Here is a 26,947-nt window from a genome sequence, read left to right on the forward strand (position 1 = left end):
AATAGCATCAAAACTGCCCCATCATATTGCCCCATCAAAACTGCCCCATCATATTCCTCTAATATAAATCAGTACATGGTATGTCTGTGCTCTCCCCCACGCCCATCACTGTGTATAAGAAGAGTTAGTAACCATGGAAACAAAACAGACAGCAAAAGCCTGGATGCCCTAAGTTTAATGAAATTTTCTGAAATTATCACTAAACTTTAACAGTTCTTTCACAGAAGCTGTAAAAGATATCAAACTGAAAAGATATAGCCAGATAGCTGAATATTTTGTGAGCATTTTAAAGTTTGTTTGGTGTCTGTAGGTGAAAGTATGGCAGCGGAAGAAGATTTTACGGATTTTAAGCATACTCTCATTGACTTCAATGTTAAAAAAAGTGTTACAAAGCTTAATATTTTAAAAAGTATAAATAGTAGAAAAAAAAATGAAGAAGAGCACACATCAGCGGAAAGAGCTAAAGATTTTAAAATTTGAATGGCTTTAATAGCTGAAAGTATGCAGAAGTTACGCAGAGCCAAAAAACATATGGAATAATAATAAAAAGATGATGATGATGATGATGATAATGATGATGATGATGATTAATAAATAAAAAAATGAATAACAATAGTGGGACTGCTAAAGCATTCCCACTAAATCGTTTTAGCAGGTGGAAAGGAGTTTTGGGCCCAGAACATTATAAGTGGTTGTTGCATTCCACTGCAAAGTTGGAATTAAGAAATACGTACAAAGAGAGGTAAAAATACCAAACTGGCATATTTACCATAACTTTAAGCAAATATTTTTGGAGTCCTTGACACAGAAATGTTGAAGTGAGTCACAGCCAGCCAACTGGCAACTTCAGGAGGAGTCTGGCAATAGAAGCCCACACATTGTTCATAGAGTAAGTATACTTTAAAGCACATTCAAAGAAGAGGAGAGACTGTTGCATTGATCAAGTGCAAGGATCTAGAGACTCGGCACCTGCCTCTCCAACCTTTCCGCCACAGTCAAACCTCAAACTGTTTACCAGGCAAAGTGCCAACATTTCTGGTTAGGGTAGAAGCTTACAGTTAATCCTTACATGTCTATGCCTATTGGCTCATCAGCAGAATTATCTGCCTTGCTGGCCAATAGAAATGTGCGGAAGGTAGGAAGTGCCAAAGCTTTGCTTGAAAAAATATCCTTATTTTAAGCAAAACAGGGAGGTTTTCAAGGCTTCTATAAGTATATGCACCTCTAGGTACTTGCACTCTATACCTGCACCTTAACAGAGTCTCCTTAGCCCTGGTTCACATCACAGTGATTTTAAGTACATTTGTAGAAGTGCTTAACATGAGGACTCCCACTGTATCCTTTGGAGTCTGTTCACATCTGAGCATCATGCCACTTGAAGCTTGAAAAAGTACATAAGCCTCCTTGGGGTACATTTTTGGTTTCTATAGAATTCAATAGGAGCGCCTGAAAAACACCTGAACATGTATTTTTCATGCCACTTCTTTTTCTAATAGCTAGCTTTCCATTGGTTAAAGTAGGAATGCTAAAGTCTAAAAACACTTAAAAAATGTAATGTGCATACAAAAAAGCCCCAAAACCCAAGCGTGAAACTAAGGCTAATGTCTAATCTTAAATTCTAATAGCCTGAGATTTTGAATGCATCTGTAAAGGGTTCCAATATATTTGTTATCTCACCTACGTCAAATAGAAAAGTTAAAGTCCATAAAGGTTGACTTGACCTGTAAAAAATGATCCCATACCTAGAAGATATTTAAACCATGTACAACAAGATCAAAGGCTGCATCCTGCCATAATTATCTATCAAACAAACAGCTCATCCATTAAATTAGTAGAGATAGAAAATGAACTGTTTAATGAGGAAGCAGCAAGCAGGAGACATGCGTAAAGGACATATAAATCATCTGACACATACAGTACTGAAAACTGACAAAACAAGATGGATCATTGGACATGTTGCAAAGTGCTTAGACAATGCAAAACAACAGGCAGCAAAGAAAGCTAACTCTCAAAGCCAGTCACTGCCTCCACAGAAGAGTAAACACAATGAATGGCATAGTGACAGCGGATGGTATCACATATCTGGAAAAAAAGGAGGAGGTCAAAGAGGTCTAATTAAATGCAGACAGCCTGAAAGGATGAGAAATTCTGACAGAAAAAAAGAATTATATGGAGTGAGCTAATGAAATAATAAAAGAAACAAACACCATTTAAAAAAAAAAATGCTCTCCCGGTTTAGACAAGATATCAAAAAGATAATAAAAATACAAAGGGATGCAAAGCACGGTGTACGATAAGAGATGAATAGACGACACAGATCAAAGAAATATATATTTATATAGGAACGGAATTTGTCCGAAACCCAATTATCTTTCTTTATTTTGTAACAAAGGGAATCTAGTAATACAATATTGCTGGATAGACGGAGGGACTGTGATGAGCGTCAGCAATATCATCTTATCAACAATTTAATATTGGTATCAAACACAAGTGGAGAAATATCTGTGCATTAGCCAAAAGGAAAGTGGAACGGCCTGTACAATAGAAGAAGTGGAAGTGATGGAGAAGATGTGAATGTATTCTCATACAGAGTAATTAAATAGCTCATGGTAAATGTTCTATTATAGCTTATAAAGGCTAGATTCCCTTTACCCCTCTCTAGAAAATAATCGTTCTGAATTATAATACATAGGATAAGATCATCAAATGTGATAGACAGTCATGATCGGTGAGAAAGCTATGTTTCAAAGCTACTTACAATAGCAGTTAAACAAGTAAACTACTGTATTTGCTCTAATGTAGGGAAAGTTAGAACAAGAAAACAGAACTATTGCAGAGGGGATTCCTGTACAAATTAGAATGTGACCTCTTATTTAGCATTTTCCCATCAGTCTTGTTTTACTGGGATTGTCTCCACCTACAGGTAAAAACTGGTACACAGACTGACCACTTATGTAGTTAGGCTCCAGTGCCTATTTATAGCATAAATCAGAAACCACTATCCGCTATACTGCTCAGTATTACTCCACACCATGGCCTGCATTTTACATTCTGTGGTATGACAGACTTTCTCCCTAACACAGCAAAAGGAACTCTGTGACCCTGGAGGAGAGGCTGGTCACTTGACTGATACTTTGACACGTCACACGACCAGCCTCATTTATTCATTTATAAATCATACTGAGGTTGATTTACTAAAACTGGAGAGTGAAAAATCTGGTTCAGCTCTGCATAGAAACCAATCAGCTTCCAGGTTTTATTTTCAAAGCTTATTTGAACAAGCTGAACTTAGAAACTGATTGGCTACTATGCACAGCTGCACCAGATTTTACACTGTAAAGTTTTAGTGAATCAACCCCACTGTTTTGCTATATAAATGTATTTTTTTAAAGCAGTAGTAGGGCTGCAGTAAGGTCATATTGCAGCTTTATAAATAGACTTCTCTCTGAACATTATACATAAAAGGTAGACAGCACTTAGCTAATCAATCCATAGGGTTTTGAACTGGGGCAGGAAAGTAGAACAAACAGAGAAAAACAACACAAATCTACGGAGAATATATAAAGCTCAGGATTCCTCCAGTACAAACAGGAGTACTTACCTCTGAGCTAACATGCTGCCTATACAGGTGTCTCCTAATACTACAGTGCTAACATTTTTATAGGCTTCTACTGCAAATGATGTTCCCTGCACTCATTTTTACAGCAATATCCTGGACTCACCCTCATCCTCACTGGACTTACCTTTGGACGGGGGACAAAAAAAGCCCCTCGCCCATAGACCCCCACAACCATCAGGCAAGGGTTGAGGGCATGTGGCCTGGTACAGTTCAAGAGGGGGTGGGCCAGTTGCTTTTTTTTTCTGTTTCAGTCCATCGGGCGGCATTATAGAAGAAGATGAATGGACATCGTGGGACATTTTTTAAAAATATTTTTTAATAAAGGATTTCTCCCAAGCTGTCATTTTGACACTTTTTTGTGAAATGGTAGGGGTACATTTGTACCCCGTTACCAATTCACACAGGGGTGAGGACAGGATCTGGGGTCCCCTTGTTAAAGGGGGCTTCCAGATTCCAATAAGCCCCCCACCCACAGAACCCCACAACCAAGCAAGGGTTGTGGGGATGAGGCCCTTGTCCCCATCAACATGGATACAAGGTGCTTTGGGGGGCTGCCCCAAAGCACCCTCCACATGTTGAGGGCATGTGGCCTTGTACAGTTCAGGAGGGGGGCACTCTCTCATCCCCCCTCTTTTAGTGCGGCCTGCCAGGTTGCGTGCTCAAATAAGAGTCTAGTATGGATTTTGGGGGGGGGGGGGGGCTACACCATTTTTTTTTTTCATTTGCCGCAGGGTTCTCCTTAATTTCCATATGAGACCCGAAGGTCATTTTGCTGTGGGACTGTTCTAAACACAGGAAAAATGTGCCACTTTACAGGCATACTATAGTCAACCCCCAGGCACAATATTTAAAGGAATATTTCATTTTTATTGTTTCACTTTAAGCATTAAAAAAATCCCTGCTCCCAAAAAACAGTCGTTTAAAAAAAAAATAGCATTAATACATGCCCACTGGGGCAGGACCCGAGTCCCAAAATACTTTTTATGACAATAACTTGCATATAAGCCTTTAAAATTAGCACTTTTAATTATTCATGTTCAAGTCCCATAGACTTTAACAGTGTCTGTGTGTTCTGCTGAATTTTCTGCCTGTTCGCATGCTCTGCTGCGAACCAAACAGGAGTGTGTTAATCCCTGCTAATCCCTACTTGGGGACAGTGGGCTCCTATCCCTGCAGTTATAACATTTGTAAACAGTGTAAAAGACACAGAAAAAGTAAGTGCCGGTTCACACTACAGCAACTTGGGATCCGACTTGTCAGACCTCAAGTTGCCCCAAGTCGCTGGACATAAGAAATTCCATTGAAGTGAATGAAAGCTGTCTTAATGTACACTACTGAAGTTGCTGCGACTTCAGAAAAGGTTCCTGTACTACTTCAAGGCGACTTCTAGGCAACTTGTACCCATAGATTTCAATGAAAGTTGCCTCCAATTCGGAAAAATGCAAAAAATATTTCAAATGTATCTAAACATTTTAGTACAGTTTGTGGTGGTAATCTGGAGTCCTTTTCTTTTGTCAGTCTGGAACAGGTGAGAAGATCTGTTGGGGGGGGGGGGGGAACACACCATACCCTACTTCAGCAGGGGTGTGGTGGATAAACAGATTGAATACTCGATTTCCTAGAGGTAACAATAGAAGTCTATGGCTCAGTGCAGGTGCATAGACTGTGCACACCTGCAAACAGAGGTGTGCACAACCTATTGCATTAGGGTGTGACCTACAAAAAAGTTCAAACACACGTGAACGCCACCTGCTGTCACAGGAAGGGGGCTCTGCTGGATGGAGACAGTTGATTGGGAGGATATTACAGTACACCGTAAATACGGGTGTAACATGTTCCTAAAATTGAATTTAGACTTTCATATAATAGGGGCATTTACACTGGCCACTGGTACCCCCAACCATCCACCTGGTGCTGCTCCTGGATAATGCTAATGCACATGGGGTGATTAGGGTGTGCCCAGGCACACCCAGCACACCATGTGCGCACGCCTATACCTGCAAATCAGTTTGAAGGCAGCCCACTAACCATTGCAAAACAGATATGCCCATAAACACACTGTGATTATAGTAATAAACTTACCTTTAATAACAATCTTCCATTCAGGTATCGCCAGCTGTTGCTGTCCCAGGCAGAGCACATTTGATATCACTCCGCTTTCTGCTTCGCAGCCGCTTGCGTCCTCCACCACTGCCTAAATTCAGAACAGTGATGCTCTGAGATGGGGGGTTGGCAACCAGAGCAGGAGGTTGTGGGCCACATCATGGGGCTCCACGGGCCACATGTGGCCTGTGGGCCAGTGGTTGGGCACCCCTGCTGTACATAGACTGGCACAAATGCCAGGGAGAGACATTATTTTCTATACCATTGGACATGTCTGCAGACATTGAATCTAAAAATGTGCGACAAAGCTGCACTTTATCTTTATAGGGTATTTGCATACTACCAGTCCTATTTTATGCTTGCAGACCACAATGAATACAACTTGAATGTTCAAAAAAAAAAAAAAAGGCATTAACAACGCTAATAGCTTAAGTCCAATGAAGGATTGCACCTCCAAACGTATGCGTACATCAAAAATACTTGCGAATCAGGTATTAACTTGGTATGTGTCTATATAAACTTTCCATTGCGAACTGTAAATAATTTGTGTTCTGCTGCAGACAGATAACATTATGATATTTGAACACTTCATTAGTTGCAGAAAATACTTCAAATGTCTCTACAAGCATGATGGAACAAGCTAGGTAATGAATGTTATTTACAAAGTCTGTCTTCTCAGTGTTGTGCCTTAAAAAATATATTTGTCAGGAATATGGGGCAATGTAGTTTTATGCTTTCAAATCTTGGAGTTTAAAAATTGCCAACATAGCTGTGCCTTGTAACACTGATTGATATAAATTCAAAGCAACAATTTTGTTATGGGAGCAAAAACCCAACATGTGTATTATTTGATAGTTTGCATTTATTTATTTTAGCTTTTCATAAATTGGTTTATTTAAAAAAATATATATATTATAATAGACTGAGTGAATAAGGTGTTTTTAGACAATAGATCCATCTTGATTGCACAGAGAAAGATTAAAGCTGAACGCCAGGCAAACAGCTAAATACACAGATGTACTGCATTTATGCTGTTTTACCTGCCAAAGGATTTGCATTTCGGTCCATTCAGTCCTGAGATTCACACAGCTCAGTCACTCAACACAACTAGGTCTTGCAGTGCAGGATATTAGAATTTTCTATATTGCAGTTATGTAAAACTAGGTATTGTACTGTAACTTAAAGCCAAAAAAAAAAAAAATCATGAATGTGGCTAAAAAAAAAAAAAAAAAAAAAAAAAAAGTGAGTTTTACTCACCTGTAAATGGCTGTTGCTAGGGGGTCCCTCGTAGTCTGCCTAATCCAGTGCCTCGGCTCTTGACGTCACTTCCCCTCGGCACAGGAAGCGCTCAGCTCTGCCCCCTCCCTCTTGTCAATCATCTGGGACATGTGACAGGTCTCAGATGATTGCGCGGCCAATTATGGCGTGTGGCGTCGCAGTGGGTGCCCAGCCGTGAACTGTGAGCCACAGCCGGGCGCTCACAGTTACAATGCCGGCATCAATGGACCCTGGGACAGGTAAGTGTCCATTTATTAAAAGTCAACAGCTGCAATAATTATAGCTGCTGACCTTAATTTTTTTTTGTTTTTTTTTTATGTGTGAACCCCAAGTTAATAGGAATATCCTCTTAAAGAGACATACATCTAGCATTGCAAGTGATATCATCCATCCCCCAGTTTGAGCTCCCAAGCGGTTCACACACAGGAGAACGATCCTTGATAGATCCCATTGGTAATCTTCATACGGCGTTTAGCTGTGGTAGTATCCTGTGTGTTAGAATACTTGAATCCCTGTTAAAATTATTTTAATTGGCAGTTCTTTTTTGATACTAAAAAAATGAATCTAACTTTTTGTACCCAATTTGTTACATTCCTAGTCATAGGAATAGCCTCTTTCTTTTCCTGCGTCTTGACACAGGGACTATTTTTGTATGCATAGTTAGGCTATAGTGACAACAACAAACTGGTGAGTTCAATATTGGGAATACTATTATTGATCTAAGGCCTTAACTTTTTTCTTTTTCATATATCTTGTCCTGCCCTCAACCTGTGACTGGACAGTGAAGGGAGAAGTAGCAGACCGATGAGCTTATCTCACTGTCACTCTGCTCTTTTCTTTCCAGCACTGACTGCTTCCTTCCACTCATTTGTATGGAAATAAATATATATTTTTGGATTTTATTACACTATTGGAAAAATAAATAAAATTTCCTCACATGTCATGTTTTTTTTCTCTCTAGTGTGGACAGAAGTTCCCTATTAGACAGCCATCATGGGAGAAGGCATTCCTGTAACAACTGTATGTCTATTTTCTCCATCAGTTCACCCCCCCCCCCCCCCCCCCACAGTTATTACCTTTTGTATCACTTGACCCTCCCTTCTAGATTGTAAGCTCTGATGAGCAGGGCCCTCTGATTCCTCCTGTATTGACGTATTGTAACTGTACTGTCTGCCCTCATGTTGTAAAGTGCTACGTCAACTGTTGGCGCTATATAAATCCTGTATAATAATAATAACTGTGAAATTTCTCCCTGACTGCTTCTCCTGGTGATAGCCACAACATTATGGATTGCCTATCACTTTCTGTTTTGGTAGAAATTGACACCAGGACAAATGGAGGTAAATCTCCCTAGCTGGAACTCCGACAGCTATACAAACCTGAAAGAGGCTATAATCCTCTTCAACTCAATCAAAACAAAAGAAAAAAGACCACAGCTTGACCTTTAACCACTTTGTGTCCAGAGCCCTTCTCACTACCGTAAAAGTGATTGGGCGGCTATACTGCCACCTGGATAACTTTTACTGAAAGGAAGGGATTTTTCTCAACAAAAGCTGAGTTACTCTTTAACCACTTTCAGACCGGACCAATTTGCTGGTCAAAGACCAGACCACTTTTTGCGATTCGGCACTGCGTCGCTTTAACTGACAATTGCGCGGTCGTGCGACGTGGCTCCCAAACAAAATTGACGTCCTTTTTTTCCCACAAATAGAGCTTTCTTTTGGTGGTATTTGATCACCCCTGCGGTTTTTATTTTTTGCGCTATAAACAAAAATAGAGCGACAATTTTGAAAAAAACGCATTATTTTTTACTTTTTGTTATAATAAATATCCCCCAAAAATATATAAAAAAACTTTTTTTTCCCTCAATTTAGGCCGATACGTATTCTTTTACATATTTTTGGTAAAAAAAATCGCAATAAGCGATTATTGATTGGTTTGCGCAAAAGTTATAGCGTTTACAAAATAGGGATAGTTTTATAGCATTTTTATTAATAATTTTTTATTATTATTTTTTTTACTAGTAATGGCGGCGATCTGCGATTTTTATTGTGACTGCGACATTGTCGGGGACCCATCGGACATTTTTGACACATTTTTGGGACCATTGTCATTTATACAGTAATCACTGCTATATAAATGCAGTGATTCCTGTGTAAATGACACTGGCAGTGAAAGGGTTAACCTGTGGGTGGCAGTGTAGGGGTTAAGTGTTCCTAGGGGTGTGTTACTAACTGTGGGGGGGTTGGGCTTTCATTTAGTGTACACTGATCTCTGCTCCAATCACATGGAGCAGAGATCAGCGTCACTAGTTGCTAGGCAGAATGGGAAAATGTTGTTTATACAGCATTTCCTCCATTCGGCCGCTCCGTGAGACGATCGCGGGGATGCCCGCGGCGATCGAGTCCGCGGGTCCCGCGACCGGACTCACGGGGGTCCCGACCAGCGCGGGAGCACGCCGCCTGCGGCGCGCTCCCGATGGCACGGCGGCAACGAATATTGGACGTACATGTACGCCAATATGCCTGCCCGTGCCATTCTGTCGACGTACATCGTCGTGCGCTGGTCGGGAAGTGGTTAAATATATTCTTCAATAGCCACAAAAAATATCAATTCACTTTGTGTGCACTACATTTCAAACCCAACAAACCCAGTTACTACACAACAAGCCCACCTAATACAGGTTGCTTGCAGAAAATTACAGTGTGGAGGGCAGATACAAGTCAGTCATCCTGCACAGGGAGATAGGCAAAGTCTCAAGCTTCATTACTCTACAGTTCTGGAAGAAATCCACAAAGCACACCAAGATTTAAGTAATAATACATATGGCTCTCGTGATATGATTTTTCTTATCCCAGAGTTCAGCTTTACCATTTATGACATGGCTTTCCATACTGAGTAATAATGAATGCAATTAAACTGTACCATCCATATGCTCTCACAGATAATGAATATATGCATTTCCTTTTTAATTTATTTTCCACAAAGCTTCGGAATAAGCAAAGATAGACATGTGAAGGAGTTAAACACAGGGCAAAACATTAAACCTCATATATAAAAGAAAAAAAAAAATATCTAAACTGGACTTGAAATGCACAGTGATTTCAGTGTGTCGCAATTCCATGGAGTGTTGTATGGCACTTGACCTATGGCTGTTCCTTTGCGTATTTTGGTTGGCCTAGTGAAGCTATACTACTGAGCACACATATGATGTAAGATGACATCTCGGAGATGTGCTGGGAAGTTGCATCTCTTATCACTTATCTCTGTACCTTTCCCAGAGGTGCTGAGTGGTCAAAAAACAGTTCAATTTTCTAAATATAACTGGAGAAAGTGTGAAATATGTTCCCTACTAACAGAAGGTAGAAACAGCAAATACTATAACTACTATATACTTATAACTATAAGCAGATTGCACAAAGTCAAGGGATATGTGAACTTTCACTGTGCAAAAAAAAAACAAAAAAACATGCAGTTTGAAATGGAAATACATTTGTGCAAAACATTTGTGTGTGCGTGTGTATATATATATATATATATATATATATATATATATATATATATATACTGTATATATACAGTATGTATATATATATATATATATATATATATATATATATATATACACCTTTTTCCTTTTTCTAAGTGATCACAAAATCTCTGTTCTCAGCTGGGGGAGGAGATACAGCAGCCCACTGATCTTCCCAGGGAATGGCAGTGCGGGGAAGGTGGGGGGGGGAGTCGGGACAAGTCTAATCACTGGAGGAGAGCAAGCTGAATTCTGAGCACAGATAGAGAAATGACAATGCTGTGCTCTCATGCCTAGTGTTGTCCATTTGTGATAGGCAAGCAGAGGGACTGGCAGGACAGCCATAAAGTAAGCAATACAAAGAGAACAGGGCACGTTTCATACATGTACATGGTACAGCAGGCACATATCAGGAATATGAAGTATTGGGTTTACATATTTTTGTAGTTGTACTATAGTTGTATAGTTGTACGGTAGGCAGATATAATCAAAGATTTAAAAGTGATAAAATTACTTTATAGAAAACTAGCGTAGGCCCCTGAATCTTGAGGGCCAGCACTGTAAGCCAATTAGGCTGTGCTGTATTGTATGATAGTGAGAGATGATCTTGTCAGGTCACTGCTGCTCCTTTATTGTCCAATGACAAGCTAGGATGGCTCTTACACCAGGATGTATTGCTCAACTACAGTATAGAAGCCAGGGGAACCTGGATCACAGGCTTGTTGAACAGAATTACAAATGTTTTAGCTGGTAAACAGTTAATTTACAGTATATGTAGTTCAGCATTTTTTTTAGGAAAATGTCCTCAGCAATGCTCTCCTTGAATGTCAGTGAGTGGGGTCTTTTCAGGACATTTATTACCTATTAAAAATCTTAGCTATCATTAAACAGAGTAAAAGATCACTGATCCTATGATTTAGGTCAATGATCTCCAAACATTCAGGTACAAGGGCCACATCATATATTTTAGAAATATTTGAAGACTGAAAAATTATCAGTCTTATAAATAAATGAATAATCCCACACCAAGAAATTACGTCACATCTGAAACCCCCAATCAATTCAGAAGACCCCTCTTTTACATCAGAGGCCCCCTTCACATAAGAAATCTTGGTGCACATCCGAGCCCTTACATCACATCAGGGTACTCAGTCTCCTTATCCTACCTTACAATCTTCACTACAGTGAAAGCATGGCACAGGGCAGGAGGCGGAGTAGGTCTGGATGGAAGGCAGGAGGCAGAGAAGGTTCTCTTCTGCTTAATGGTGTTGCCCTGGATACCGCTGCCACCCTGAATGAGCATCATGTGTTTTCATCAGTCCAGCCATCAACACCACATCGATGAATGACACCATGTGTCTTGGATGCTTTAATTGGTTATTATGGTGCTGGCAACTTGCCCACCTGCACCATAGAAACAAATTAGGACAATTTTCCAAGGGCCAGGTAAAAACTTATAGCAGGTAAGATGTGACCTGTGAACTGTAGTTTGGAGACTCCTGGCCTAGGTCAGATTCCTTGATTTGTGTGTTTACAAACAAATGTTACAATAAAGTATGAAGCAATCATTTGTCTGACTATTCAGAACCAAAATAATTACAGGCTATTATGTGGGAATCACAAATGAAAAATCAATGCAAGAGCTGTGTGTCAGTCTCTCTAAGCACAGAACTAAGCCCTAAAACATAACTTTTATTCATACACAGCTAAAATAACATATGCTGGCAAAAATGTAAAAATCACAAACCTGCTAGTGGATGCAGGGGATAAAAAATCTAGTAAGAGTATTCCAATTATGTTTTCCATGAAGAGAAACATTTCCTTACTTATATCCAAAAACTGGTCATACTAATGAGTGCCTCCCACACCAGTCTATTTTTCAATCTTACCCTGATGATATAAAGCAAATCAAAAAGTGAGAAAACCAAACCCCAAAACTCAACATATTTCACCCATAAAAGGGCTTCTTCAGGAATGAAAAATGTGCCATTTAAAAAAAAGTCTCAAACACAAAACAGCATGTGCAATTATGGTGTCCACTATCTATAACTCGTATTTATATATTTTAGTCACCACCAGGGGCAAGTAGGAATTTAGTTCAGACAGGAGCTCCATCATACTAAGAGAGCTCTCCCCCTGTGGTCAATTCGCAAACTACTATCAATTGTATCAATTGTACCATACGTGTTTAGATTCATACCGCCAATTTTCTTTGCACGTTATTACCAACTTTTAACAGTTTCAAGCATATAACTTTCAACAAAACAGAAACTTAGACTGCAGCAAGCATAATCAATTAATTCATATAAAAAGGAATGGATGTGAAATGGATTTTGTTGTCGGAATGTCCGACCGTGTATACAAGGGCTAATAGGAGGAGCACAAAGGGGAATATGATAGTCCAAAATGCTTGAGCACAATTCTGTAGAGGGCACTTCTCTCTGTAAGCAGCAGTAACACAGTGGTTGATTTACTAAAACCACAAAGTGCAAAATCTGGTGCAGCTATGCATGATAGCCAATCAGCTTCTAATTTCAGCCTATTCAATTAAGCTTTGACCAAAAATCCTGGAAGCTGATTGGTTTCTATGCAGAGCTGCACCAGATTTCTAACTCTCCGTTTTAGTAAATGAACCCCACAGTCCTCCCCTCACAATTAGGAATCATGAGACAAAGTTCAGCACAGACAATGAAGAACTGAAAAGTCCAAGTACATACAGCTGGGGACCATAATGTTAATCTGTACTACTAGTAGACAAACTGGAATAGTCCAGACATCCATGGCTGAGGACCATGAGTAGAATGGGGAACAGGGATTAGATTCTACTTACAGATCCCCACACAGGACAAGTCAATAGGCCTCATCTATAGGAGAGTAGTCTAGCAGCCAGTTCAGGAATGCTTCAGGGCAAACAGCTCCCTGAAGCTTGCATATCTTTTCCTCTTGGGAAAGGACAGTCTGACCAGGGCTCCAGCTAATTTACCACCTTTATGACCACCTATTGGGCCAACCTCCCCAGGGATTGGCCAGACCATGGCAAACAATGGCATCCAGTCTAGGCATTAGAATTTCCCACCCTAAGCTCTGGAAGGTTCTTCACAGAGGCAGGGGAAACAATCAAATACCCAGGCTGGGAAGCTATGAAAAACTCAGGCAATTAATCTCAGCTCCCCTAATTACAGTGCAAGCTAAATTTGCCTAGCATCCAATCCTAGAAGGGTGCTAGATTTCTATACTTTGCATTTTAATAAGCTGAATCTGCAGGTATTTTGAAGGACATTGTGGAATCACCAAACAGAATGAGACACAAGTACTGTATGGAGCACAAGCTGTGCACCTTGGCTGAGACCTTGGAGTCCCAAGTGCAGTTGCTGGACCTCAAGGTTGTTAGATATGACACATTTGGTACCCCAGAGCAACAGCTCTAGCACTTGACATTGGAGTGTATGTTTCCATTAATTATCAGGTTAGACTGGGTCTTCTAGTTGCTTAGCTGATGGAGGAATGCAGTTAGATGCCTTGCTGCGAGTAGTAGTTGACAGACTGTTCAAATGTTACTGCTTTGTGTATAAGATTCCTTTGAGTTTACGATTGACAGGCAGCCTACATAGGGGATCTGCTGAGAAACACCTTTCATATTATGCAATCTCTCCTAAGATTTCAAAATAAGCAGTGAGCGTAGCCCCAGCAGGACTGCATGCCAGCAGAGTCTGCCAGTCTTGGGCTCTATACAGAAAAACAGCTGTGACGCCTTTTCTCACTAGAGATAGTGTTTTCCATCAATACTGCCTTGTGTTTAACCCTTGTCAAGTGAAATGCAAAATGACATGCATCTCTGTCCACGTGAACAACAAATATGTCATACACATTGTGCTATTACATTCAGAGCAGTGGATTGGGAAAGATCTCCTGGTTTTTATCTTGGCCAGGCATTTCTTTAAGCTCGTGTTTGTTACATCTCAACCCTAAAATTATTTGAGTGTAGACTGGACTGGATATATTGTAATGCAACTCACACAGACCATTTTAATGGTGCACGTCCCATGAGTCGCATTTCATGTTCTTCAGTTCCCTATATTTTGAATAAAATAAGTAATGTTATAATACTTAGGATAGAAAAACAACATATATTTTATGCTTGCATGCTTACAAATGAATGCTTAAGGAAGCCAGTAGTCAGGAAAATATGTAGACTACCACTGCTAACACTGTTTTTAAAATGCTAATTTCCTGGCTGTCAGTGGATGCAATGCTTTTTGAGTCATAGACCAGGAACAGGCTTGGAGCAAGGGAAGTTAGAGAAGTCAGGCCCCTGTGACCTGCTTTTTTTGGACCAGTAATTCAGAAAGTATTAATGTTATTAGATTAGCATGCAAGAAAGTCAACTAGCACTTCCACAGCACAAATCAGCAGTGGCAGTGTTCATATTTATATTGGCACAGACAGACTTCGATTGAGGGTGAACGATACTTTTGGTGAATTTTAATTCATTTTTATTTTTATGTTTACATGGGTATAACCTGTTTGTGGCTGTTACACATATGAAATATTTAATCTTTAAATAAACATTTAATAAAATGAACTTCTAACTTCTAAAAATGTATAATGAGATTGCCTATCATTGCCTTCTCATTATCTTAGGAAAAGCCAAAAGGAGTAAGTCCATCCTTTGACTCATTCAGCTGTCATTCAGGATATCAAACTGCTTAGGCTATTTACCCCATAATCAAGGCCGTATTTCTCCATAGTGATCATAGCCTGTGACCCAGGGAGGAAGATTTGCTAGGGTGTCAGATTCTATATAATGCCACATTACATGCTAGTAGTATTGGGCAGTCCATTGCTTTTCCAGTGTTAGTTGGTAAACCACTGTGCTGTGTACTTACATTTCACTCATACACCTCAATCCAACTTGTGAGCAGAGTAAAATTACAGTTTGCGACAGTAGTCGCAGGTTGCAGTGTACTAATGCAGTTTGTCTCCTTCAATCTCCCTGTCCCTAGCCTTGGGGTGTCTTGTATGGCAATGACATCTGCCAGGCCAGATTTATGCTTCCTTTGTTCCTTGGTCAATTGTCATATGCTGCCCCCACCCTGTCCCAGCTGACAGACCAGCCTTGGTAATAGGAAAATACGATATATTACCAAAAGTATTGGATCACTGATCCTATGATGGCCTTTACATGCACATGAACTTTAATGGCATCCCAGTCTTAGTCCGTGGGGTTTAATATTGAGTTGGCCCACCCTTTGCACCTATACCAGCTTCAGCTCTTCTGGGAAGGCTGTCCACAAGGCTTAGGAGTGTGTCTATGAGAATGTTTGACCATTCTTCCAGAAGCACATTTGTGAGGTCAGGCACTTGTGGATGAGAAAACCCGGCTCACAGCCTCCGCTCTAATTCTTTGCAAAGGTGTTCTATCGGGTTGAGGTCAGGACTCTGACTCTGATTCCTCCAATATCAGGAGACACCAATTAGTGATTACATGGCAATCTCTGTTAATCCTCAGAGTATTAGATGTGTGCTTCTCTCCCAGCCACCACACAGCTCCAACCAACACATTTCCTTCCCTCATGCACTCTGTCTCCTACTGATGAGGCAGAGCATCCCAAGCAGCAGAAAGAGCAGTTTGTTTCTAAACACTGCCTAAGGGACACCCCCTTCAAAGAGCCCCTAGCAGTAATGAAATGGTCATCTGCACTCCAAGAAGTATTTTTTACAATTTTATCATAGAAACATCTTCAATAAGCTTACACCAATGTTTCCATGCTATGCAGCTAGGCCCTTTTGTAATCAAACTTAAAAACAATATAAAAAGAAAAGGCAAAACTACATATACAGTGCTGTAACCAATTGAAAGCCATGCACTTAGGGGCATGGTCATCAAAACCCAAAAGAGGTAGAAATAGAGACAATAATTTGTAGGGGGGAGTGTTTTGGATTTCCATATACTGGAGGGTTTAACCACTTGCCGACTGCCAGTTGTTGATTGATGAGAATGGCACTCCTGCACAACTTTAAGGAGTATAGGGGACGCGTGGTCCTGACGCGTCCCTGAGGAGCCAATGCACGTGCACGGTGGCCGCGATGTCTTCCGGGCACCTGCGATCGCTGCTGACAGAGCAAGAGCGGGGATTTATGTGTGTAAACACACAAATACACATTCGATCAGGGGTGAGGAGACTGATCTGTTGTCCCTAGTATATAGGAACAACGATCGGTCTCCTCCACCAAGTCAGTCCCATCACCCCACAGTTAGAACACACTGATGGAACACATTTAAAATCTTGACCACCCCCTAATGTTAATCCCTTCCCTGCCAGTGACATTTATACAGTAATCAGTGCATTTTTATAGCACTGATCGCTGTATAAATGTCAATGGTCCTAAAAAATGTGTTAAAAGTGTCCAATCTGTCCGCTGCAATGTCTCAGTCCCGATAAAAATTATAAAAATGCCAAAAATCTCTCCCCTATATTGTAGACGCTATAACTTTTGCGCAAACCAAACAATATACTCTTATTGTGTGTTTTTTTTTTTTTTTTACCAAAACTATGTAGAAGAATACGTATATATTGGCCTAAACTGAGGAAGAATTTTTTTTTTTTAGAAAAGTTTGGGATATTTATTATAGCAAAAAATAAAAAATATTGTGTTTTTTTTTAAATGTTCACTTTTCTTTTGTTTGTAGTACAAAAAGTAAAAACCACAGAGGTGATCAAATACCACCAAAAGAAAGGTCTATTTGTGGGAAAAAAAGGACATCAATTTTGTTTGGGTACAACATCACATGATTGTGCAATTGTCGGTCAAATTGACGCAGTGCCTTAACGCAAAACATGGCTTGGTCAGGAAGGGCGTAAATCCTTTTGGGGCTGAAGTGGTTAAATACCTCACTATCCTCCACTTATGTTTTTGAGAAACAAAAATGGTTGTTTGGTTACTGGTGTTGATGTTTGACTGATGACAGGCTACATGGACTAACTGTTGCTGAACATACCCCTTTTCTGCTGCTGTATTATCATTCATAGCAGTGTGGACAGTGTTAAATTGAATATTTATTAATGCAGAACTGCAGCAGCCATCTTTAAGGAGACCACTTTGCAATGCTTGTCTATGGAGTGTCTCCAGTGCAGGGGACAGCCATCTTGGCTGGGTCTGGATCAATCTTGGAAGACTGCTGAGAAGGAAGGAGGACAGTCTTAAAGGAGATTGGATGAGAAAAAGAGACTGGACTGCTGGCTGAATGGAGAGACTGGACTGCTCGCTGAACAGAACCCTGCCATAGTTGAGCACAATCTGGAGTGACTTCAGAGAGACTGCTCATCGCACAGGACCTTGCCTCAGAGATTATTATTATTTTTATTATTCATGGGAATTTTCTTCCTGGGAAGGTGTGAGGTAATCTTATTTATGTCTGAGGTCTTGAATTGAATTAGATCCAATGTCCCCCAAAGAGCGCCCTGGGTCTGGTAAGAAACTAACATTGCACAAGTTAATCTGCCGTCTGTTGTGCTTTCTTCAAGGGCCCCGACTTTGCTAGCTAACTTTTTTCTTTTTCATTTTTCACTGGCCAGTGGAATAAAACCGAGACTGTTATAGCAAGTTAGGACTGTTTTTATATACAGTTGCTGGGTAAAAGTAGTTCTGTTAATTACTGATAGTCAGAATACTGCAGTTGTTTAATCATATCTCTAATGCTGCATACACATGAGTGGATTTTCCGTTGAAAAAAATCTTGGGTGGTTTTTCCAACGGAATTTCGCTCAAGCTTGGCTGGCATACACATGGTCACACAAAAGTTTGCTGAACTTTCGACCATCAAGAACACAGTGACGTACAACACTACGAGCCGAGAAAATGAAGTTCAATGTTTCCAAGTATGTATAGGAATTTTGCATGTCGGAATTGCTACAGACAATCGTATTTTCCGTTCGTAACTTTTTCCCACCAAAAAAATGAGAACCTGCTCTCAATCTTTTGCTGGCAGGAATTCGGCCAGCAAAAGTCCGATGGAGCATACACACGGTCGCATTTTCTGACCAAAAGCTCTCATCGGTCTTTTGCTGGCCAAATTTCCAATCATGTGTACGCAGCATTAGAGTAACATTATTGTTCTATTGATTATTTGTAACACTTAATAATTCTGTCTTGCTTTAGGCTACACTTGACCTAATACATTCTTTGAAATATCAAGGTGTGTCAGTAAGTGCTGGGTAAGCAAGATGTGTCATCTTCAGGTGCGCAAAGAAATCACAAAATTATACAGCAGCTCCTCCAAAGTAGGTAAACTGTAATGACACATTATACTCATCTACCAACAAAAATGGACAGCAACACTAAGAAAACCAGAACAATTACACTGTCAAACAGGTTGCCAATTTGAAACCTTTTACTATAGATAAGATAAGTTACAGCCAATCAGCAACATGATCTATAAATATTCTTATGCCCTGCCACCCTAGGCGACAGTCATAACTCACAACTTTTTGAGATATGCAAGAGATTACATGACATTACAGCACAAAGCCACAAAAAACACCCCTGCCACAGCTCCCGTTATATGCACCATAAAAATGTAATGTCAAAAAAGTTGATAAATTATTCTTTATACCACTACTTTTATTAGATACTGTTTTTTGAAAATAACACATGCAAGGTTATATTAAAAGTTTAGTGCAGTAAAGCACTTTTTTTTGTAGAAAATATGTTTTTTTTTTGTAGCGGTCTATACATCAGACCAAAAAAAAGGGACAACTGAGGAAGAAAGGGGGGGGGGGGGTGGTACAAAGTTGACTCTGACCATAGTAATAAAAAACTTGGGGAATAAAATAGTGTTTCGCATGCCAAGCTATTGCTAAATATGTAATCAAATTTGTAACATTTCCTATTGACTCATTTAAAAAGAAACATGAAATAGCATGTGTTCTTGAAATAATAATAAAGAAATAAATATAAAAACGACATCAATATTGTAAGATCAATTTGACAGGAAGCACCCAAACACAAATCTGCTCTGAAAAAGCAAAATTTGAAGAGAAAACCAATCGAATGAACATTTTTGGAACAAAAGATCATGTTGATGAATAACAACATTAGATTTGACTGTATTTTTTAAAGGAAAGAAAATGCATTTAACAACTCAAGCAGAATAATTGCCAAATGATCTTTAATTTATACCACTCAGTGCCTGGAGTACACTGCTTCTGAAAGATAAACAAGTTAACATCAAAAGGGAAAAAGAGAAAAGGCGCAGAAGATGTGTGTCAAATATCAAGCACTGAATCTTCCCGAAAAGTACATCAATCTTAATACATGGGGTTATTAGCCAAGGATATAATAAAGCTGCTTTCATTATCTACTTGGAGAAACTAATGAAAAGATTGATGGACAAAGTTGTACAGCGTGGCGCCAGTCTCACCATTTATCCATTTAGCCTCAGTATCATGGATTGCAAACTCTCCACTGACCAAATCTTGCAGCGATACCTTCTTCTTGAGTGACAGGCTATTATCTTCCACTGGAAAGAGAAGCCAAAAACATATAGGTTATTTTTCATCCTCAACTTCACTGGCTAAATTACAATTAGTTATTGAGAAAAAAATTGTAGGCAAAGTTTGATGTGTCATTTCATTTGTAACTTTTGATGGAACATTGAGAGATATATATTTAGAATTGATTTGTCAAGCTAAGCTGATTTTTTCCTCCTCCCCACCTAATTTTCCTGTCTTTCTTATGTTTCCCGACAGAAGGAGTAGATGTAAATAAGGAATTAAAGATAAAAGAGGAAGTTTTCCAATTACAAGTTATGTCTTGCTCAAATTTTCTTCAGGTCTAGCCAACCGGGCAGAAAATTGGCCCAGGTTAGGTGCCAATCAGCACTTTGGATTTGTGTGTGTCCTTTCAGATCAGAGTTTAGAAGCAGCAAAGATACAGCAAATCCCAAGATAATGGTTGTGAAGCGTTGTTGCTTTTTCAATGTTCTTTTTAGCAAAATAACATTACTGGCTTGTGGTCTTTAACAGAGCCTTTTCTAAAATGGTGTGTAAAAAAATTGATATAGGAGATAAAATAATAAATGCCCTATAGCAAAATAATACTGGTATTTAACCACTTGCCGACCGCCGCATGTATATATACGTCGGCAGAATGGCACGGCTGGGCAAATGGGCATAAAGGTTCCCTTTGAATTTGCCGCCGTGACCCTGCCAGGAGCTCCGTGAGTAAGATCATGGAGCTGAAGAATGGGGAAATGGGAATGTAAACAAGCATTTCCCCGTTCTGCCTAGTGACACTGTGACTCCCTGTGATCGGGAGTTATGATCAGAGAAGTGTCATTAGTAGCCAAGCACCCTAACAGTTAGAATCACTCTCCAGGACACACTTAACCCCTCCCTAGCCCCCTGGTGGTTAACCCCCTTCACTGCCAGTGTAATTTTTACAGTAATCAATGCAATTTTATAGCACCAATCGCTGTAAAAAATGACAATGGTCCCAAAAATATGTCAAAATTGTCCAATGTGTCCGCCATAATGTCACAGTCATGATAAAAATCACAGATCATCGCCATTACTAGTAAACAAAAAGATTATTCATAAAAATGCCATAAAACAAACCCCTATTTTGTAGAGACATGAATGAGCGAATTTGAGGTGGAGGAACCTGAATAGTCCTGACCTCAACCCAATACAACACCTTTGGGATGAATTAGAGTGAAGACTGCGAGCCAGGGCTTCTCGTCCAACATCAGTGCCTGACCTCATAAATGCACTTCTGGAAGAATGGACAAACCATCCCATAGACACACTCCTAAACCTTGTGGACAGTCTTCCCAGATGAGTTGCAGCTGTTATAACTGCAAAGGGTGGGCCAACTCAATACTGAACCCTACGGACTAAGGCTGGGATACCATTAAAGTTCATGTGCGTGTAAAGACAGGCATCCCAATACTTTTGGTAATATAGTGTATATATTAATACCCTGCATATTGCTGTCAGTCTAATACTATGCACATGCATAGTGACAAGTACCTGTTGCTGCACCTATACTATATAATCAGCAAGCTGTCTGTTCTCTTCATGTCATTGTCCAATCAGCAATGCATTGGCAAGGAAATTACACCACTGTTTCCTGTTGCAGAGAAAGTATCATCATCATTCTGGCTATACAACATGGCAATGGCATGAACATCTCAAAAGCGATTGCAATAAATGATAATTATTTAAATAGGTAAAATAGTTTATGAATACATATTCCAACTGTGTGGATAGCTGCTTGGCTAAACTTTAATGTAATAGCTCAACCAGAAAAACCTGGAAGTTTAGTAGATGATGATGAGTGTAATGACAGAGAGCTTGCTGCACAACAAATAATGTTTTTAGGTCTGTGGTCTGTAGGTGCAGTGTGCAGCCTTTGGAACACAAGAACTGAAGGCAAGAGCTGTGTACATCTCCAAACGAGGTCAGCTGGACTTTTGCCCTACTCCTCAGATACTGGTCCAGAAGAGATCATTAATGAAATGGTAAAAATAGACTTTAATCTGGACCTATGAAACCTCCATTAATGTTCATATTAATGTAACCCGGGGAACCAAGTTTATTTGCGTTTGGCAGGAAATTACATTGTCTAACCTCCCACAGCTGCATGACCTTCTTGAAATAAATTTGCTTTAAAAATCTACAAAACAAGATGTTGACAAAATAAAACCTTTTGCTTGGAGCCCCATTGCAAACATCATTTAGCTAAAATACTTAATTAGGCTTACATTTGCAGTTTTATCCCTGTAGCTGCCGGTTTAACAGTTTGCAAAATGCTAATTAACCTCTCTTCTTTTATTGAAGAAAGCTTAGGGAGTTTGACAATATATGCCCCTGGCTACTACGTCATTCTGAATGACGGCTGACACCTGCACTCATTTCATTCTGCTATCCCAGGGAAGAAATACAGCACAGCCAAAAAAGAGAACCTCTCACAACTCAACATTGCTAAGAATCTGAATATTTATTCCAAAATTTCTAGAATGAACCTCTGAAAGATTTATATGTGCCCCTTATATTGCTTTAACGGCTCTGTCTGACTCTTGGCTCTGAGAGTCAGGAATGAGAGGTCATCTGAGGTCTTACAGTTGCTGCTCTGCCAACTTTGCTATCACAATTCAAAGCATACTGGCACTGGCCCCATCCCTTCAATTTCCCAAGCCTTCCTTTTGGTTACTGAATGGGATTAAACAGTATGGGGGTTTAGGAGGAAGGGGGGCTAGGCAGAAGTAGATTATTTCCGAACAAGTTGAGCTTTGCATATAACTTCCACTGCTTAAAATTCTGACTCAGCTGGTTGCTTTAAGTAATTCTTTTTGTTTAAGCATTTGTTTTATTAAATAAAATGTATTGGGTTGTTGATAGATTTGCTTGGAAGCTGATCTCTGGGGAAAGTAGAAATTCTCCCTTGCAGTGGGGCTGTCCCTAACCTTCAAGGGTTACATGCTTGTTTAGGGCCAGGGGACTTGGAAAAACACTTTTACTTACCTGAACCTCCACTCCCACAGGTTACCCCATGCTGCTAGACCAGTCAGATCAGTCTCCGCTCCCCTACACTCCAGTGATCAAATGCTCTCTGATGTCATCAAGTAGAATGCAGGATCCATAGCCATACTTACGATGTGAGAACACTGAGGAACAGTCCACTGGCTAGAGCATAGGGGAGAAAATGAGAGCATTGGATACTGTGGGAGTAAAAGTAAAACTGTCTTTTCCAGTCCCCTAGACCTAAATGAGCATTGATCGCATGCATTGGGGGGAGGCATTTTTACTAAGTGCATATAATGAAAGCGCTTCCATGATGTTATATTTGCTGAAAGGACAATATGTAGTATTTTTTTTTTATATGCCAAAAACTGTAAAACAAAAAATGCTGTTTGTGTCCCCTTGGAAGATTAACCTTTATTTCCTTTCATAGAGGTAAAACAGGAAGCAAGAGGACATTTCTCCAAAAATGAGAAGGAATTCCCTCTTAGGCTTCATCCAGATGGATACTGAGACCCGTAGCCCATAAATGAATGCCCTGTTTATGCGTTATTATATCAGCCCACAAGAGCTGTATGCTGGCAGCCCAATATTGTTTTTTGGGACACAGTTTCTCATCCCAATTTGATAACTGCATGAGTCCTTGAATGCAAGCTTCTATATTCAGGGCTTTCTGTGTTTAGATATTCATTAAAGTAGAACTATAAGTAAGTGTAGCGCTGGCATACGCTATATATATTTGAAATGTAATATTCCTAAAACCACAGTTGGGATTTGGGGCTAATTTTGCTAAATTATGGTTTCAGTACCAGTCTAGCAGGGACAGGCCTGAATGGATTTGCAGCCCTAATGATCCAAGGGCGGTCCGGTCCCGTCTCATCTAAGGAGAGGCACAGCAACTGGAGAGGCATCCGAGGGAGGACTCTTCGGGAGAAGGCCATGCATAAGGCTGGTTTCTCTGAAGGAGCCTGGAGGCTCAGTTGAAGGACACTTTATGGATTCGCATTCATATGGTATTGCCGGACCGGCTGATAGATACTGGTACCGTATGATAGTTCTCTAAATTTGTCTACATCCCTCAGTTATATCCAAGTCTGTGGCAGAGACTTTTCTTCAAGTGTTCTATATCCAAGTCTGTGGCAGAGACTTTTCCTCAAGTGTTCTATATCCAAGTCTGTGGCAGAGACTTTACTTTACTTTACACCCTACCGGCTGCTAGACCTAGTGAGAGGAGGTCTATCCAGAGGTTGTGAGAATCCAGCTGTGAAACTGTCATTTTCTGGATTTCTTCTATAAGAGACTTTCTATTTTTGTACTCTAAGCCCCTGTACACACGGTCGGACATTCTGCCAACCAAATCCGTCGGATTTCGTCTGTCGGATCTTGTCCGAAACTGTTGCATACACACGGTCGGACTAAGTTGTCGAAAAATCCGATCATTCAGAACGTGATGACGTAATTTCGTTACGATGGGACTACGTTCAGGCTAGTAGCCAATAGCTTTGATGTAGGAATTTGATCTGAGCATGCGTGGCACTTGGTCCGATCAAAATTCTCTACACATGATCGGAGTATGTCTGATCGAACCAGTTGGTTGGAAAATATTTCCAACAAGTTGGAAAATTGGGTCCGATGGATATTCCGACGGAATCAGTCCGATGCATACCACACACAGTCGGATTATCCGAAAACACGGTCCGATAGGACACATTCCGACGGATTCTCCAACCGTGTGTACAAGGGCTAAAAGTACCTGAACTTTCCTCCTAACCCTCTACCCTCAATTAAGAGACTGTGGTATGTTCTAAATAAATAACCCAAAAGAAAATCCAGTGTCAGTTTCTGCATTTGTTTGGGCCATCTACCACGGGAACCCCTAGATGGAGGCGAGTTCAAAAAGGTAACGGTAAGCCCAATAAAGCCAGCTGCTCCTTTCAGGGGTCAGTGCTACACAAGACTTTATTTTTTTTATTTTGGATATAGTAAGTAAGGGTTATAACCCTTGTCAGATTATTTTTTGCCCTCTCTGTCCCATTGCGGGGAGTTTTCCCTTCACTTCCTGTCCCATAGCCAAACAAGAAGTGAGAGGCAAATTAAGGAAATTCCTTGGGGACTCCCAGCTCACCATAACTAGTGTCCCCATTGGAATATTTTCATTGTATTATGCAGCGTACACAGGGTTGGTTACACGGTTGGATTTTCAGAAGGAAAATGTTCGATGGTAGCTTTTTGTCAGAAATTCTGACCATGTGTAGGCTCCATCGGACATTTTCCATCGGAATTTCCCACACACAAAATTTGAGATCTGGATCTCAAATTTTCTCACAACAAAATCCGTTGTCGGAAATTCCGATCGTGTGTACACAATTCCGATGCACAAAGTTCTATGCATGCTCAGAATCAAGCAGAAGAGCCGTACTGGCTATTGAACTTCAATGTTCTTGGCTCATCGTGCGTCACCACATTCTTGACGTTCGGAATTTCCGACAACATTGTGTGATGTGTGTATGCAAGGCAAGTTTGAGCCGACATCCGTCGGGAAAAAAATCCCATGGATTTTGTTGTCGGAATGCCTGATTGCATTACTTTTCTGGGGACATCCCAGAATTTGTGATTTTCTTTTACTTTCACTATTAATGATTATGGTAAACAGGACAAATAGAGAGGCTGAATCTCCCTAATGGTGGCACAGACAACAATTAAACCTGAAGAGCATTCTAATCCTTCTCCACTCTATCCAAAACTGAAAAAAAAGTTTTGCCTTTAGTTATACTTTAAACTTTGATATTATCTTGTTATATGAATGGCTTTTTTGAATACATATTTTATTTTAAATTCACAAACTATAAATGTATTCATTGATATTAAATATAATATGCATCCAAACCTTAAATCCTGGATTGGCTGTAAGATAAGTAAATATTTAAAAATTCAGATATCTATTGAAGCATGGAATACGTGAATGACAAGAGACCAAGAGGAAAAGAATATATGTACTGTAATATCTAATGACAAGTAATAAAGTTGGGCCCACCCAATGCCATCCACCATGTTACATTAGCCTGAAAAGTTTGACATCTTTATTGGACACAAAGGCCTGTTTCTTAAGCTATACTTTACTCTAATAAATGCTAGCTTGTACTTAGGCCTGTCCCCATGGGCAGAGTCACCGGAATGTTTCAATGGCCCTTTTGACAAATTCTGCAGCAGCCATTGAGGGCATTGCTATCTAGAAGAAAACAATTTGTCACGTTCCCCATGGATCAGCAAGCTATTATAGAGACAAACATTTTGCCAGAGACTCGAGCAGTTTTCTCATGTCCTAGTTTACAGGAATTGCACTCACCAGGCATTTCCTTGCACAGTGACAAAGCTCTGTTTGGGAACAAGAAATTGAAGCGCTTCATCAAAGTGCAACTCATTTTTTTTAGTGTCTTCCCATCACAGTGCAATGGTTCAAAATAGCAGAGTAAAGGTTATGTAGTAAAAACTTAATGAAGTAAATACTGTTAACGTATAAAAAAAAGTAGAAGACTTGCTAAATAGACCACTGAGAAAAACTTCCAGCATTCCAACCGAATGAGGAACATAACTCCGAACTCTCTGTTGTCTGGACCCTAGCCAAACGCTGAAAGCAATGAGTTTCCGAGATGGAACTTTGCTTACGCAGAAAAATCCAAACTGTCCTAAGAGCTTCTACAGCTTTCAAGCTGCCTTTTCAAATACAAAGATAAGCTGGTAAGCAGAGGTCCTAACAGGGCCACGTCTACTGGTAGTTGGCTAATTAAAAACTACGATTGGCCCTAGGTTCTGCTCAAACCATTGTCTTCTCTTCATGTTACTTGTATTTGATCCTCACCTGTTGTAGCAGAAGGCTGTGCTGTGCTGGCCATTAAT

The 26,947-nt window shown here is 40.1% G+C and overlaps 1 protein-coding gene across 4 annotated transcripts in view; it reads right to left on the bottom strand.

Moving 5' to 3' along the window:
• The window catches only part of DPP6 (dipeptidyl peptidase like 6), a 1,860,394-nt gene that overhangs the window by 528,032 nt on the left and 1,305,415 nt on the right, over nucleotides 1-26,947 (bottom strand). For all 4 annotated transcript variants that reach the window (XM_077491167.1, XM_077491164.1, XM_077491165.1 and 1 more), the window contains exon 3: nucleotides 19,951-20,049. In XM_077491167.1, the coding sequence (XP_077347293.1) occupies nucleotides 19,951-20,049 (99 nt within the window). The remainder of the gene's footprint in view (nucleotides 1-19,950; nucleotides 20,050-26,947) is intronic.

The sequence above is a fragment of the Lithobates pipiens genome, unplaced genomic scaffold (genome assembly GCF_037356315.1).
Source record: "Lithobates pipiens isolate NorthernLeopardFrog02 unplaced genomic scaffold, aLitPip1_a1.2 Scaffold_19, whole genome shotgun sequence".
NCBI classification, from domain to species: Eukaryota; Metazoa; Chordata; class Amphibia; order Anura; family Ranidae; genus Lithobates; species Lithobates pipiens.